Source organism: Apaloderma vittatum, unplaced genomic scaffold, assembly GCF_000703405.1.
Source record: "Apaloderma vittatum isolate BGI_N311 unplaced genomic scaffold, ASM70340v1 scaffold9032, whole genome shotgun sequence".
In the NCBI taxonomy this organism is placed as follows: domain Eukaryota; kingdom Metazoa; phylum Chordata; class Aves; order Trogoniformes; family Trogonidae; genus Apaloderma; species Apaloderma vittatum.
In genome coordinates this window covers 5713-19884 of record NW_009705261.1, presented here as the reverse complement: position 1 = coordinate 19884, position 14172 = coordinate 5713, and the positions used below count along the sequence as shown (strand labels likewise).

The 14172-nt window shown below is 42.8% G+C and overlaps 1 protein-coding gene across 1 annotated transcript in view; it reads right to left on the bottom strand.

Annotated features, from left to right (window-relative positions):
- ADAMTS17 (ADAM metallopeptidase with thrombospondin type 1 motif, 17) overlaps positions 1-10968 on the bottom strand; it is a 162329-nt gene extending 151361 nt beyond the window's left edge. The window contains exon 1 of the mRNA XM_009865321.1: positions 10833-10968. Within this exon, the coding sequence (XP_009863623.1) occupies positions 10833-10968 (136 nt within the window). The remainder of the gene's footprint in view (positions 1-10832) is intronic.
- Positions 10969-14172: the final 3204 nt, after the last annotated feature.

The window sequence follows — 14172 nt, the reverse complement described above, 5'->3', positions numbered from 1 at the left end:
GTTGGTTTGTTTATTCATTTCATACCACTTATCCACCCATTCCTTCCTCTACATAACCATGCATCTTCAGCTGCAGTACTTTCAAGGTTATCATTTAAATACCAGGGGAGAGAAAGCAGAGAAAAAGGAGGAGAAAGCAAATTATTCTACTAAGAACATTTTGAGTACTTGCTGCTAACAATTAGAACTTTCCTGGAAGTAACAGTACTTCCCCATCAAATTCTCATTTTGGTAATTCCCTAACAAATCAGAAGTTTTCAGCTGGTGTAAAGCTCCTACATATAAAGAAGTTGCTTTTATGGGGGGCTAGGCCTAGACTCAAATAAGTCTGGGCCTGGCATTGAAGGAGCTGTGCCAAAAGGCTTAAGCAGAAGAAAATATAATTAGAGTACTCTGGGCATTCACTTCAAAAAGCTCCTTTTTGGTGGAAAACAAGCCACTTGTGTCACAGGGAAAATCCACTGTGCTAGACTGCAGTTTGTACTCCATGGAGGAGAGGTCATGCCATGGTTATTTGCCATTGGATTGTGGGGCACGGCAGCTGGACTGCTGATAACCTGGCACTGGTTGAAGACATTGATCTTGACAAAATCCCAGTGCACCCTTGAGATGGGAAGTCGTGTGCACTGAGCTTGGACATGTTTGTGAAATCTTCGCCCTCAAGATCCAGAAGGATGAGCCCAGCCGGAAACCGCTAAGTGTTAACCAATTAGAACTTGAAAAACAAGTGTTTAACCTATAAGCAAAGGCCACGCTACCTTAGGCTACTACATTAGGCTATGTACAAAAGCACACCGTTTGTATAATAAAGGGGGCCATTTTGGGCCATTTTTGGTCACCAGTTAGATGTGTCGTGTCTGTCTCTACAGCAACACAGGATTCCCTGGCATGGTCCCTCCTCCAGAGGCAGATGAAGGTATTGGAGAGGCTTTGCCAATTCCACTCGGCATCTCCTTGCAAAAAGCAGCTGTACAAAACTCTGAAAGGTGTGATTTCTGGAGATCAGCAGTGTAAAGGGACTCCTGGCAAATTGCTGGGTAGTCTTGGTTCACACAAAGCCTCTGGCCCCCATTCCTCCACGAGTTTTACTTGAAACTGCGGATTGGCTCCTCTCCACTGGGTGGTCACGATTAGAGCTTGTGTGTGGAAAACTACCACCCCGCAGGCTTGCCTGGAAACAGCCGGAGTGGCCTGACTTAGAGAATCTGGGCTCTTACTCTCATCCTCTCCCTCACGTTGTCCAAGAGTAAGCTTACTGAGCATTTCAGAACTGGCAAAGTGTAACAGATTCAAGGGACCCTACAAAGAGCTCAGGTGGTCACCGATGATACGCTACGGAAGAGGAGGTAAGGCAAAGCAACACAAACTACTTGAAAAGCGTGTGTGTCTCTTTTTTGTTGTTTCTTCCCTTTCAGTTTGTAGCTCCTCTATTGGGAAACTTTTTATTCTTTCTGTCCCTCTTGTCCTTGCAGAGGGCTACTTTGAGAGCAGTCTCTATTTGCATGTTCCTGCCTATCACACATGGAAGCAATTTTCCAGCATGATCAAGCACATGGAGAAAGCACAACCATCATTTTCAGATGAGCCATCACAAACAGAACAAAATAAATACACACATCCCATATCGCAGGCATTTGATGAATAGTTCCAAACCCAATAGTAAAAATCCTCATTAAATGCATCTGTAACTCATACCTGAGGTGAGTCAACTTTACGGCCGTATCAGAAAACCCCATCTCTAGAGCCTCACTTCAGAAACAAGCCAGGACAGAGAAGTCTTACTCCTGTCCCACATGATTTATGGACTATCTGAAGAGAATCCGTCCATGAGCACATGAAACGCAAAGCTAAAATAAACATCAGCCATTAAAACAAGGATTAAATGCTTGGTGGATTCTTTATTTGAACAAACTGATGTTACAAATTTTGTGGTGCAGATGTTAAGTGTTAGTGAGAAGGCACAAGAGGCCATAAAACATGGGCAGGAGCCTGTCAGAGGAGTTTACATTGCGGGGAGCATACATAACCAAACTGCACACTTTTTTAGGAGTCAGGTGTTCCCTTCCTAAGAGGTCAGAGAGTATCACAGGAAATATGAGCTGAAACAGTCGATCTACAACACAGCACATATACGCTGCGGGAGACTAGGCACAAGGGACATTACTCTTTTGCCAGTCACTTCAACAGCGTGTTACACAGTCTATCTGGCCAAAAGTTTCACAAAATTCAGGACTTTTAGGTGGTGGAGAAGGGCGATACACTTCGAGATCCTCAGTATAAAAATAGATGGAACATCGCTCAAGCTCATTAGCTGGGTCTTACCTTTCCTTGGCTAGTCACTTGCAAAGCAACAAGATCACATCACATTCTGCAGTCCAGCAGTCTTTGAAATCTTCCTCAGAGTGGCAAAAAAACTACAAGCCCTACTGCGATCAGAAGCACAACAGAGCTCTTCTGAATCCTCAGCAGAAAACTCCTCCTATTCAGTGCTTCTTATGGCAACCCAACAGATGTACAATTCCAAAGTAACCGCCCCAAATGACCTTTTCCTATGACACACCAAAAGCCCTGTCTAGCACTGTCTGGTTTTTGGCACATTCTTACTGTAACTGCAGAGTCCCTTCCTGCTCCTCCTACCTCCCTTCCAACAGTATTTCCCAGACTCATCTGAAAAGCAACTTCTCCTACAGCCTTCCACCTTTTTATTCCATAATTTCTCCTTTTTTAATTTTAGTTAAACCTACTGAAAGTTTCTGGATGTAGTTCAACAAAAGCCACAAATAAAAAGTAGATTTGCAGTGTCCTTTCTGCAAGGCCAGACTTCTCCCTATGATTTCTTTTCTCTTGCTGCCTTAAAAATCCTTTCCACTTTTTCCTCAGGAAAATCTCTACTAATTTCCCTCCACCCATGACCCTTTTATATCTGTGTACCCTCACATGGAGGGATAGCTCTATTTTCCTTTATGCTGTTACTTCAGCAGCATAAAAAGGAAGAAAGAGCAGGCAAGTGGGGCAACAACTAACACCAATTCTCTCTAAGCTCCAGGAGTTTCCGTCTTTCATCGGTGCTCACATTAGACCAGTTTTATTAGTTTCACTTAAAAGTAAAAATCATCGCCTCTCCAAAGCAAAACAGAGAGAAAGAAAAAGGAGATCCCGCACACAAACGAAGCCTAGAAATTAAAGAAAGGAAGTTCTTGAGGTATATGCTTACTAGTTAACCTAAAACCAAACGTCAATCATAAGAAGGGCAAGTCCGCCAAATTATCAAAGGTACAGAATGCCACAAAATTCCTCTGGTATCAGTGGTAGGATACAAACACCTTTCAAAAGGCTATCAGTTCTGTGTTAAAAAACATCATTATGCTGCATCTGTGGCTCTTAGGTATTGTTCTTTAATCTAGACACAGCACTAATTTCAAAGACATTTTCAAAAGTAGCATGATGACTCAATTTCATTTCAAATCAAGAAAGTAAAGTGTAAGGTGGACCCCAGAAAGGAAATGAAACAGAAAGTAGAAGTCAGCAGCAGCATTTACATCCCAGGACAAGACCAAAAGCAAGACAAACAGAATACAGGTAAGCTTCCTTCTTAGTTTGAATTAGGATCAAAAAGTGGTGGGCTGAAACACAAAGAGTGTTTATTATTTAAAAACACAGTTAACTCCTCCTGTTTGGATCTGATGGCAGAGCTGCTTTGAAATGGTTTATTGCACAGCTTCTTCAAAAGCCTGACAGCACAGCATCACCACAGTGGATGCCCACGAGCTGTACAAGTCAGTAACCTTGTTTCTGGACCTGGTCACAGTTAGAAGCAAACCAAGCTTGAACAGGCTTAGAGATCTCAGACTTCCAGGATGACAAAACATCTGTCGCAGAAGTCAGCCCACTGAAGGATATTTGCTACCACAGCCTGAGCTAAAAGAGGAACCACAGATCCCAGGACAGCTCAGAACCATGAGATCTCCCCAGGCACATAAAGGAAGCCAGTTCAAAATTCATGGATGCCACCACAAACACCCCTTCACTGTCTCTGATGGGCTTTACATCCAAAGTTCTATGCATTGGTTACCTTGCACCTGCAGTTTTCATCCGTACAGCAACAGAGCAGTTCTGTTCAAAACACTGATCTGTTGAAGGAAAAGAATAAACAACCGACCAACCAACCAGGTAAACCTCAGACACACTTCAGCCCCAGAAGCCTTGTTCCACACAGTAGCCATGGTACAGCACTGCCCAACATATTTCCAGCCATGGGAACGTGAAGCCGCCTTCATACCTCTGTCAGGACACAGCATGAAATTGTCCCTGTGCAGAGGGCTCTTATATCTCCATCAAAAGCTTGAGATTTCATATTTACCACAGCTAGCTGATCCCAGCGGGCTGTCTGACGCTCAGGGATTAAAAGGCAGTTGCTCATTTAAATCAGAGAAATGGCTGCTCATTCAAATCCCAACAGATTACAGACTGTCCTCTCATTTTTAATGCCTGGTCCTACAAAAAATGGTTATGCAGCCCCAGTTTCTTTCTGACTAGGATGGCAGGCAAAACCATGCATCAACTGACAGGAAAAATCACTGCATAGCAGAATAATTTACTGCTCCCTAATCCACCTCCCAGAAATGTTTAGGGATTTTGTTTGGTTTGGGGTTTTTTGTTGTTGTTTTTCGTTTGTTTTCTTCTCACACAGCCACTTTCATACCAAATCACAAGGTCATGACTATTCGTCTGGCACAGAAGCAACAAGAATTTGAGACAGAAGTCATGAACTCTGTGCTGCATCTCAAAACACCACAGAAATTTTATTGCAAGGACTGTTCTCCAAGTTAGTCTGTGGCTTGGACACATCAGTTAAAACCTTATTGTGCTGCAACACATATTCAGTCATCAACATAACACATAAGGACTTTGTCTTTAATGTCAGGCCTGTAAGGCAGTACAGGGTAAGAACTACGATCTCTGTCCACTCACTGGTTCAAATTGTCTGCAGAATTTCAAAAGATTGCTGACTGCTGAACTATGTGCACTCATCTCCTTTGAAAAGGAAACTTCCTTCCAGCTAGAAACAAGGACTCGCTCATGTAGGACAGTCAGAGAAGACAATTTAATGTTACAGAAAGGAGGCAGTCAGCATGGCTTAATGGCAAGATTGTTAAAGTAGGAATGGAAATACTCTGCCACTCCATCTTAGTATCTCTGCCTTGGTTTCTCATCCTGTGTCTGATTGCTCTGTTACTAGCTGTAAATTCGCTGAAGCTGAATTGATTCCCATTGTTTGTGGCAGACACATAAAGATCTCAACTTCCTTGGGACCATGGGAGAAGATCCTGTTACACAAATATAATTACGTCCAAGTGATAAGGAGTGACGTACGTAAGACTGAATTCAGGCTCCTCGGGTTTGATCACTTAAACTCAGCAGATCAGAAACCAACCATAAAGCACAATCTTAACCCACTTCAGGGCTTTAGAGACTACAAAAAGCCTGGCTGCAGTTATACCGTAAAAAATGGCATCACTGGCCTCCAGGTTTATTTTATTTTAATGAGTCCTTAGTGAACATGCTTCGTTTGCAAAAGATGTTTTTACAACTGCCAGCTTTACCATCCCATCCTAGGCTTTAGCAACCGAACTCCAATCGCTTCTGCTGAGGTTGGAAGAGCTCAGGGAGTCGTCAAACCAGGGGGTCCCCACCTACAGTCTGACCTCACCTTCAAACCAGGGGGTCCCCACCTACAGTCTGACCTCACCATTACACCTGTCTTGAGAGAGGCAGCACAGACCTCCCTGAAAGCCGGGCAATTTGCTTCTGGTGATTTGCAAAAGCCAGTAAAGAATACAGGTTCAACTCCCGTAACAGCGTTGTCTCAGCAGGTCAAAGGACAGTAAAAAGTAGAGTAACAGTTATTTTTAATCCCAAATGTAGACAGATATGTCAAACTACACGGGGAGCAGATCAGCTGAGAAAGAAACCAGCAGTTTATAGAGCAACTTTCAGATCCAGAGGCTCTTGGTACCACTGCCAGCTCAGAATTAATAGCCCTAATTTGCAAATAAAAAAACTGTTTGAGAGTTAGAGGTTGTAGTCTAAATATCCTCCAATTTTCTGTGCCTTCAGTCTCGGGCTGACAGTCTAGGGCATCTACGGCTGATCACTCATAATTGCAAACTCCCTCCAAGGAAGCTTAGAGCTTTTGAACGGAGGCAAAACCTGCCCCTAAGCATTCCCACACAAACAGGTAGGTGACCAACACTCAGTCGCTTTTATAAGAAAGATCCCAAGGAATCTGCTGAAGCTAAAAGATCAAACACCATTAGGAGTTAAGGCCAACAGTGTCCTAATTCCCCACTCTTGGCTCTAATCCTGAGGTAAAAGGTATGCAATGTACCTTAGTCTCCTGGAGCCACCTTGCATTTGCATGTCCTCTTTTTTGGTCTCTTTTGCACCTTGACGGTCAAAGAAGATGACACTGAAGTCCCTCCGGCTCCACATTATCCATGCCCTCATGCTGAGGGGCTTCATCCACAACAGACTGGCAATAAAACTTCCTTTGCCGCATGTGATGGAAAAGGACGCTGCTGAATGCGAACCTGCTCCCAAGGGCTGCTCTTTTTCAGCCATAAGGAAACAATCACACACTCGCAGGAAAAATCCAGACTCCCTGTTTGGAAGACCAGGGACCTGGAGAAACCAAGGGATTTATCCACACAAGTGAGGCAGACTCCCATGGGTAGAGCGCTGAATTTCTAGCCCAGGGAATACTTCTCTGCTTGCAAACACTTAATCACATTACATCTTCTGCATCGCCCATTGTTGAAATCCTTGCTTTAATTCTTCAACAGACGCTTCCTAATATGGCCTAATACAGGTTGCATTACATGTCTCTATTTTTAGTGCACGTGTTTTTTGGCCATAACAACTGCTATTTCAGGCCAGCTCGAACCTGCCGAGAAAACACAGCTACGAGAAAACGCGTAAAGATGGGGAAATGCAACGTAGCAGTAACGTGTTTAGGATTTATACCTGTTCATGGAAAGCGTTGCCTACATTTGATACCTGCATTCGGGCATTTATTTAAATTATTACCAGCTTTGACCAATTGTTAAAACAGGTTGATAAGTAACTATACAGAGAAGCAACACATTGTTACTTTGAGAATTAAAATGTTGATCTTTCTGGTTTTTCCACTACCTGCTTCTCTCTATGCAGCACATTTGCATTAAATGAAAACTGCTTCATCTAAACTGACAAACGGGTTTAAAGCAAACCCACATTTAAGAATAATTTATGAGGTCTATATCATAAACATGAAATAACAACCTTCCCTCTAAAGACAAGCTGCTCTCTCCCATGCTCCTGGACTGTATTTTATATCAAATCCTTTCTATGTAAGAGGACTTTAATACATCACTGGAGACATTTGGAAAAGTTATAACAGAACTTACTTCTCCCAAAGAAACAGAACGTTTTACGGCATGGTTAGAGAAGATTCCTATGCTTCCATAACATGCTTTGATTCTGCCTTTTAACACTGATATTTTCTCTCAACAAGAAAAACTGAAATATTTTTCCTGTCCATAAGCTTTGATGAAAAAATGCAGAATATGTGACTAGATCTCAGAAAATTCATTAAACTACTGTTGTTCCACAATAGTTAAAATGCGCTTATCCATTTACTGCAGTTTTATTGTATATATATTACAAGGTCAGAGAGAGACAGGGCAATGAAAGAAGCCCTACCTCAGGTGTTTTCTGCCAGGGGCTACAGGGGCTAATAAAGGAGATAGTACAGCTCCCATGTAACCCTTTCTGCTCTGTGTGTCACTTGGCTGCCACGAGCTCTTCCTGTGGAGTCAGAGATTCGTGGGAATCACAGACACTGCTGAAACACAGATCAGCCATGAAGCTACCTCTTGTCCCCACAAATAAATTGAGAAATCTATTCATGAAGGTCTAGACCAAACCTGAGGGTGCTGAAAGGTCATGTCTGATGCATTACGAGAGGTCTCTTTCTCTCCCCACCTAGCTTATCTGTAGAGAAATTCTTACTTATATATATTAAAACCTACAAACAAAACTCCATTCTCTCTCCATAGAGACCACTCATCCAAGACCTTTGACAAGAAAGTCATTAGACTTGTTCTTTAAAATCAGAACAGGGTGTGATAAGAGGTTTGTACCCCAGATGCAGCCCAGTGTCTAGAGATGAGAACCGAAGAAGTGTTTCACATCACCGCTGTGAGGCTATTTCCCATGTCCCTAAGGACGCCATGCCTCAGAGCAAATGAAACCCAACCTTTCCTTCCTTCCCCCTCGCAGCATCTGCACCTGGAAACCTTTTAATAGGTTTTCTGTTTGCCTCACAGGGGCTCATGTTCATGCCTGAGCATAAATGTGCATTGTGACTTGAACTCTTTCTCCTGCTGGATGACAGGTGATAAAAACACGTATACACATATCGTATGACTAACAATAGCACCTGGCCCATGGTGATGGGATACATCTTTTGCAGCTAGAGCAGTTCAGAATTTAAACAAAGGAATTAAAACAACAGCCCTGAATCCACAGACCTGTGATTTTTTTTTTTAATCCATTAGCAGGCACTTTCAGATCTCAAAGATCCCCTCATGCAAAACCCTAAGTACTTTCCCATTCCTGACTCTAGCCAGATTAATCCTCTTACACAGATGATTCCAGGAGAAATTTGGCTCCCACAAAGTTCTCCTGCAGCTCTAAAAATAATTTTGAGTGCTGTAGGACATGTTACACCACTCTGACTAAAGGAGTTGTTTTAGGGATTTTTAAAACCGCTTATCAAACCAGACTGCCAGCATTACCTAGCCCCAAGGAACTGCTCAGCTCGGTTTCCCTCTCCCATGGCTGGGGTGGAACACGAGAGGAATGCCCTCAGAAAGCTCTGCCCTCTGTCCCTGCAGTAGCGCTGACACACGACACTTTCTGGTTAAGTTAATTTTGCTTTCTTTAAATGCTTTCCTCTCCGCCTTACAAATACTCACACAAGTCATTACATCACCACATATCTTTTTTTACAGTCAGTTATGCTCATATGTCACAGGACCTTTGCTGTCAATAGAAATTAGAAAGGAATTTAGTCCTGTTTAAATTCTTACAACATGATCAATAACATAAAAAACCAGCATCCGATGTTTTCTCTTTTATTTGAATCCCAAATAACCCCAGATCACGTCAGGTACCGCTGAATTACAGAATTTTAAGAAGAAAATATCTTTAGAGGTGATTGTTACCTGCTCAGAAAATAAAAGAACAGCAAAGGACTGGAAAATGTTCACATGTGGCAACTCTGTGGGTTTGTAAAGCCACATTGTATTTAAACAGTATTTACACAGATGTGTATTCTTCTGTCTATGTTGTTCCACAATACAGGATGTATACCTAAAATGTCTAGCATGCAAATATTTCCCATGTATTTACAACCTCCATTCTTTCCTGCCAGATTTTAGCCTGGGTAAGCCAAATTACAAGCCAGTGAAAAGGAACCATTAGTACAAATCTGCTAAATCCTTCACTCTGCTGACGTTGGGGAGTACCACAGTAAAGAGACCTTTTCCTAGGAGAAACTCTGGAAGCATATCCCTAGATCATCATTTCCACACAATTTCATTAGGAACGGACCTTTTGTGTGTCAGAGAGGATTAATTTTTTTTTGTTTCTAAACTCCTTGTGCACAAAAGTTAATCCAAACCAGACAGGAGTCAATTAGGTCGTTAACGTGCTAAGCCTATTAACAGCCATGACTTACATTTCTTTCCCACAACAATGAAAAACATTCAGGAGTCTGCCTTTAAGTGGCAAAGCCCATGAGCAATTTCATTATTTTATGACACGGCTACTTGAAGCAGTGGCTGATTGCAGGCGCAAGCCCCGCTCCCCACTGTGCAGCAGTCGGGTGCTTTGCTCCCTTTTTAGCACAGCCAGCCTGCAGTCAGCGAAAAGAATCAGCACCCAAGGGATATTCTGTTTTGCGAACTCCTGTGTGATTCCAGGGCAGGGAATTCCACAGTCCCAGATTTTCCTCACCTACCTGCTGAGGAGGGACTAAAGCTATCCTGGTCTCATGCAAGAGAGAGGTGCCCATACTCTCCCCAAATCCAGTCTTAGTTTAGCCCCTCAGGGCTTAGCATCTGGTAGGAAAAATTCCAGTCACAGAATGAGAGCCATAGCCTTAAAAAAAAGTTACATCACGCTATCAATCTCCCTCTGTCAACCTAAGGAGGACAAAGCTTGCAGGGGGGATCTCAGCAACTGTGAGGTCTATTCCCATTCCCGTTGGGACGAAGCAGAGAACAGCAGCATGTAGTGGGTCCCCAGAAGCCTCCAGGAAGCAGTAGGTGCTACTGGAAACAAATTTTTTCAGTTCCATTTTAGTGCCTTATTTTACAGTTCTGATACCTTGGTACTCACTCACCTTCTCTTCCCATTTGTGATCCCATAGAATTACCCAGTGTCTCCCCACTTTCCTCTAGTCCCTCTTCTCAGGAAGGGAATTTCAGTTCTGCCAAGGACAGGCAGACCCTGGACAGGGGTCAGACCTGACAGGTCAGAAATTGACAATGACCCATCATAAAGTTTATCTTCTCACCAATTGAATATTACAGCATATGTCCCAACAATTTTTATTATTTATTTGTGATGTGACTCCTTCACTTGTAGCAGAAGGATTCATTAACGCATGCCTTTTTCCACTAGCTCTAACTGCCCAAACACTTGAATTTCAAAATACAGACATATCTGGCAGAACAACAGTTAAAATATAATTGCACGGCTGTTCTCCTGAGCCACTTCAAGCTCACCTGCTACAACCTTGCAGTGCTCATCAGGAACGTGCGACTTCATGGGATGGCTTGATTTTGTGGATCGTCTATGCCTGATGAAGTGTTCTTTTCCACTAAATGAGGTCTCTGATGTATTCACTGGTTGTATTAGCATGTGCTCTGATCCAATTTGGATATAGCCAACCTGTCCACAAAAGAGAAGAAAAAAAAACAACAACTCATCAGTTTGGTATCCTAACCTTCTCTGTCAAACCTGTCTGAACCTAGACCATTTCACTGCAATCATTATTTAGAGTGTGAGGAAAGGAAAAGTGATTATGATTGTGTTCAGCCTGCATCATACAGACTAAAGGACTTTGTCTGCTCCTCATATTTATTTTTTGTATTACTGAGCACTATTTAGAAACACGCTCTGTACATGTACAAGGAAGAGGTGAGGGTTCTTGTCAAGACCTTTCCTTTCCCTTGTCCCTCCAGCCAAGTACCACTCTAGCTGGAAGCATAAATACCTTTGTCTTAGGAGCTGCTCAGCTCACATGAGGACAAACATATCCCATTGATAGAAATCTAGTCATAATCATCTTCCTAACTGCCAGCTGGAATTGTATGGTTATTAAATGGCATTTACTCTCCCAGCGGAGCGAAAAGGTGAGACTGCCTGCAAACAGGAGACCATCTACGTACCTCACTCATGCAGACAACACCATGATGTCCTAAGTACGACTTGCAGAGCCACCCATGTGTTTTCGTTTGGGGACTGACTACAAGAGGGGGCATGTAGTAAGCTCTGCTCTCCCTGCAAATCATGGGCTAGATTTCAGAGGTCAAGCTGGGAAAGGACTTTCGTACCATCTAAGATTTTACACTATCCCTAGAATAAGTAACACAAGGAAGGCAAAGTCCCTGTCTGATTAACAGTAAGTGCCACAGGCTACAGGTCAGAGCACCAAAGCTCTGCCTTCTTGCACCAAGTCCAGACCTTACACCAGGGCTGGCAGGAACATCTCTGAAAGGCAGCAGAGAGTCCTCCTCTGCTTGCAACTCAAGAGTTTTTAAGGTTCTTTTATGCTTTCTCCACTCCTTCTCTGGCATAAAAAAAAAAAAAAAAAAAGAGAGAGTGAAGGCAAAGATAGCACCTTAAAACCCAACAAAACCTCCAGGTTTAGTAATCAACCCTAAGGTTATAACATATTGGAGAAAGTAAATACGTACAATGAGGGTTTCTGACTTCCTTTTCATTGTACTAATCCAGTGATTACCTGTATTGCAATTAAAAGTCTCAAAATACAGCTCTGCCATATACCCCCCCGAGAGATCTCTCCAGGTCTGATCCAGCCTCTGCTAGCAAGAGAAGGTCTCATCTGGCCTCTCAGGAGGCATCAGACTGTGCCTGTGCTACACCTTGTAGGTACAGGAGCTTATAAAGGGCTTGCATGGCTGTAACACCCATCCTATACACGTAAAGAGGGGCCAGACTGTTTTTTTTTTTGCCCCCCCTTCCCCATGTTCTGTGCCAGCCAGGCAATGACCCAAATAAATGCTCTGCACGTACATCCAAATACTATATATTCAACAGCTGACTGTACTAATATGATTTATAATATACATTACATACGTACTGTATATTGTACATTTCCACACCTCCCTGCCAAATTCAGTCCTCACGTACACCCAGGAAATCCCTTTGGCCTAGTATTTCCAGCAAGAGGAATTTCTGCTAACAGAAACGAGAGCTCTTCGCTTTTGACAGCTGAACTAATTGAACAACATTCAGGGGAATCTAGGATGTCTCAGAAAGGGTTGCTAATTTCAAAAGTGCACTTGGGGAAAAAGAAAAAAAAAGAAATCAGTGTCTCTGTTTTCCATGTCTGCAAAGCCCAGCAGCAACAATTAGTCCTCTCTCTCTAAAGAGCCAGGAGACACCTCTTTTGGGGTCTTTCAAAAGAGCCCTTGCCCTTGGGGCAAGGTCACCAATTAAGTATAAAGTGACTTGACACCTCCTAGAAGGGCTTCCATTTACAAAGAAAAAGTGAAATTTTTTTCTTTGCCCTACAGAATGCATATGAGTTTACAAGACCTTTCCAAAAGGGCTGCCACTTAATTTAAATTACAAGTCGGGCTTTGTCAGAATTGTTTTAGAGACAGCAAAAGCTTTAGTGACTTATTCTTCCAGCCTCCTTTATGATGCTCTCCACTACTTCCCCTCCTTGTTCCAATCTTCCAGCTGGGAGGTAGCCCCAGCCCCCTTTTTTAATATAGGCTTTAATTATTTAGAAGAACGGTTGTAAATCTGGTGCCATGGTACTAAAAGCCACACCAGAGCTCCTGAAAGACTGCCAACCATTTTCATTGGCGCCAAAAAAATGTAAGAAGTTGGTTTCATCACCACCCAACATTATCCGAAATTTCTGGCATCAAGTGTGAAAATAATTTAAACCATTGGAACGAACTTATGTTTCACATTTGTGTTGGAATTGTGAAACCTATGGAAGGGAGAGAGCCATGCGTCTTCACCCTGGAATAGGTTAAGAAGCAAAAAGAAGTTTAATCTGACGAGCCAACTAGAGTTGCAGGCAGGAAGGATTTGCCGGATCGGGCCTGTAAATTATTACTTAGAGTTAAAATTTAGAACCCAACTGGCAAGTTTGGGGAAAGGGGTCCTTAAACCCGTTGGCTCCGATAAGATCTTTTGGACCTGATAACTTGAATACTCTGGTCATTATTTTGCTTTTTCCATAAGAAATGCATTCCTCATGTTGCCTCCCTCAAATCCTCCAACTACCAGATACTATGCTGTGCTAATGTCAGCACAAAATATCAAACATCAGCGTTAGACAAACACTCTATGCTTTTCTTCTCTAGTGTGTATGATGTTCAGGGACTGCAGAAAAACAGGATTTTGAAGATAAAGAAGTAAACCAGAGAACCATGTAACTGTCAGAGCTATTTTTTCCGTATCTCTGGAAATCATTTCAATTAAATAAAATGCTTTGGATCTGCCAATTCACGTTTGCCTGACGAGATGAATATCAAAAGCTGGGATACTCCCTCTCATCCTTCTTTCACTATGGAAGTCCACATGAACCAGGACCTGCCACTGTGCCAGCCCCCAGTATGGCTCAGTGTCCAGGAAAGCAGCTCCTGCCCAGCCCCACCATCCCAGAGACATGGGAGTCATCAGGAGCCAAAAAAAATTCCAAAGGGTGTAGAAGTTTATCATCACCTGCATTACTGATCTAACCTGGACTTTACAGTTAGTAGGACAGGACCATGTACCCGACAGAATCACACAGCTCAGCTAACAGGAAAGGCTGGAATGGTCGCAGCCTCAAAAGGCAGCAACCAAACTGACAAGTTG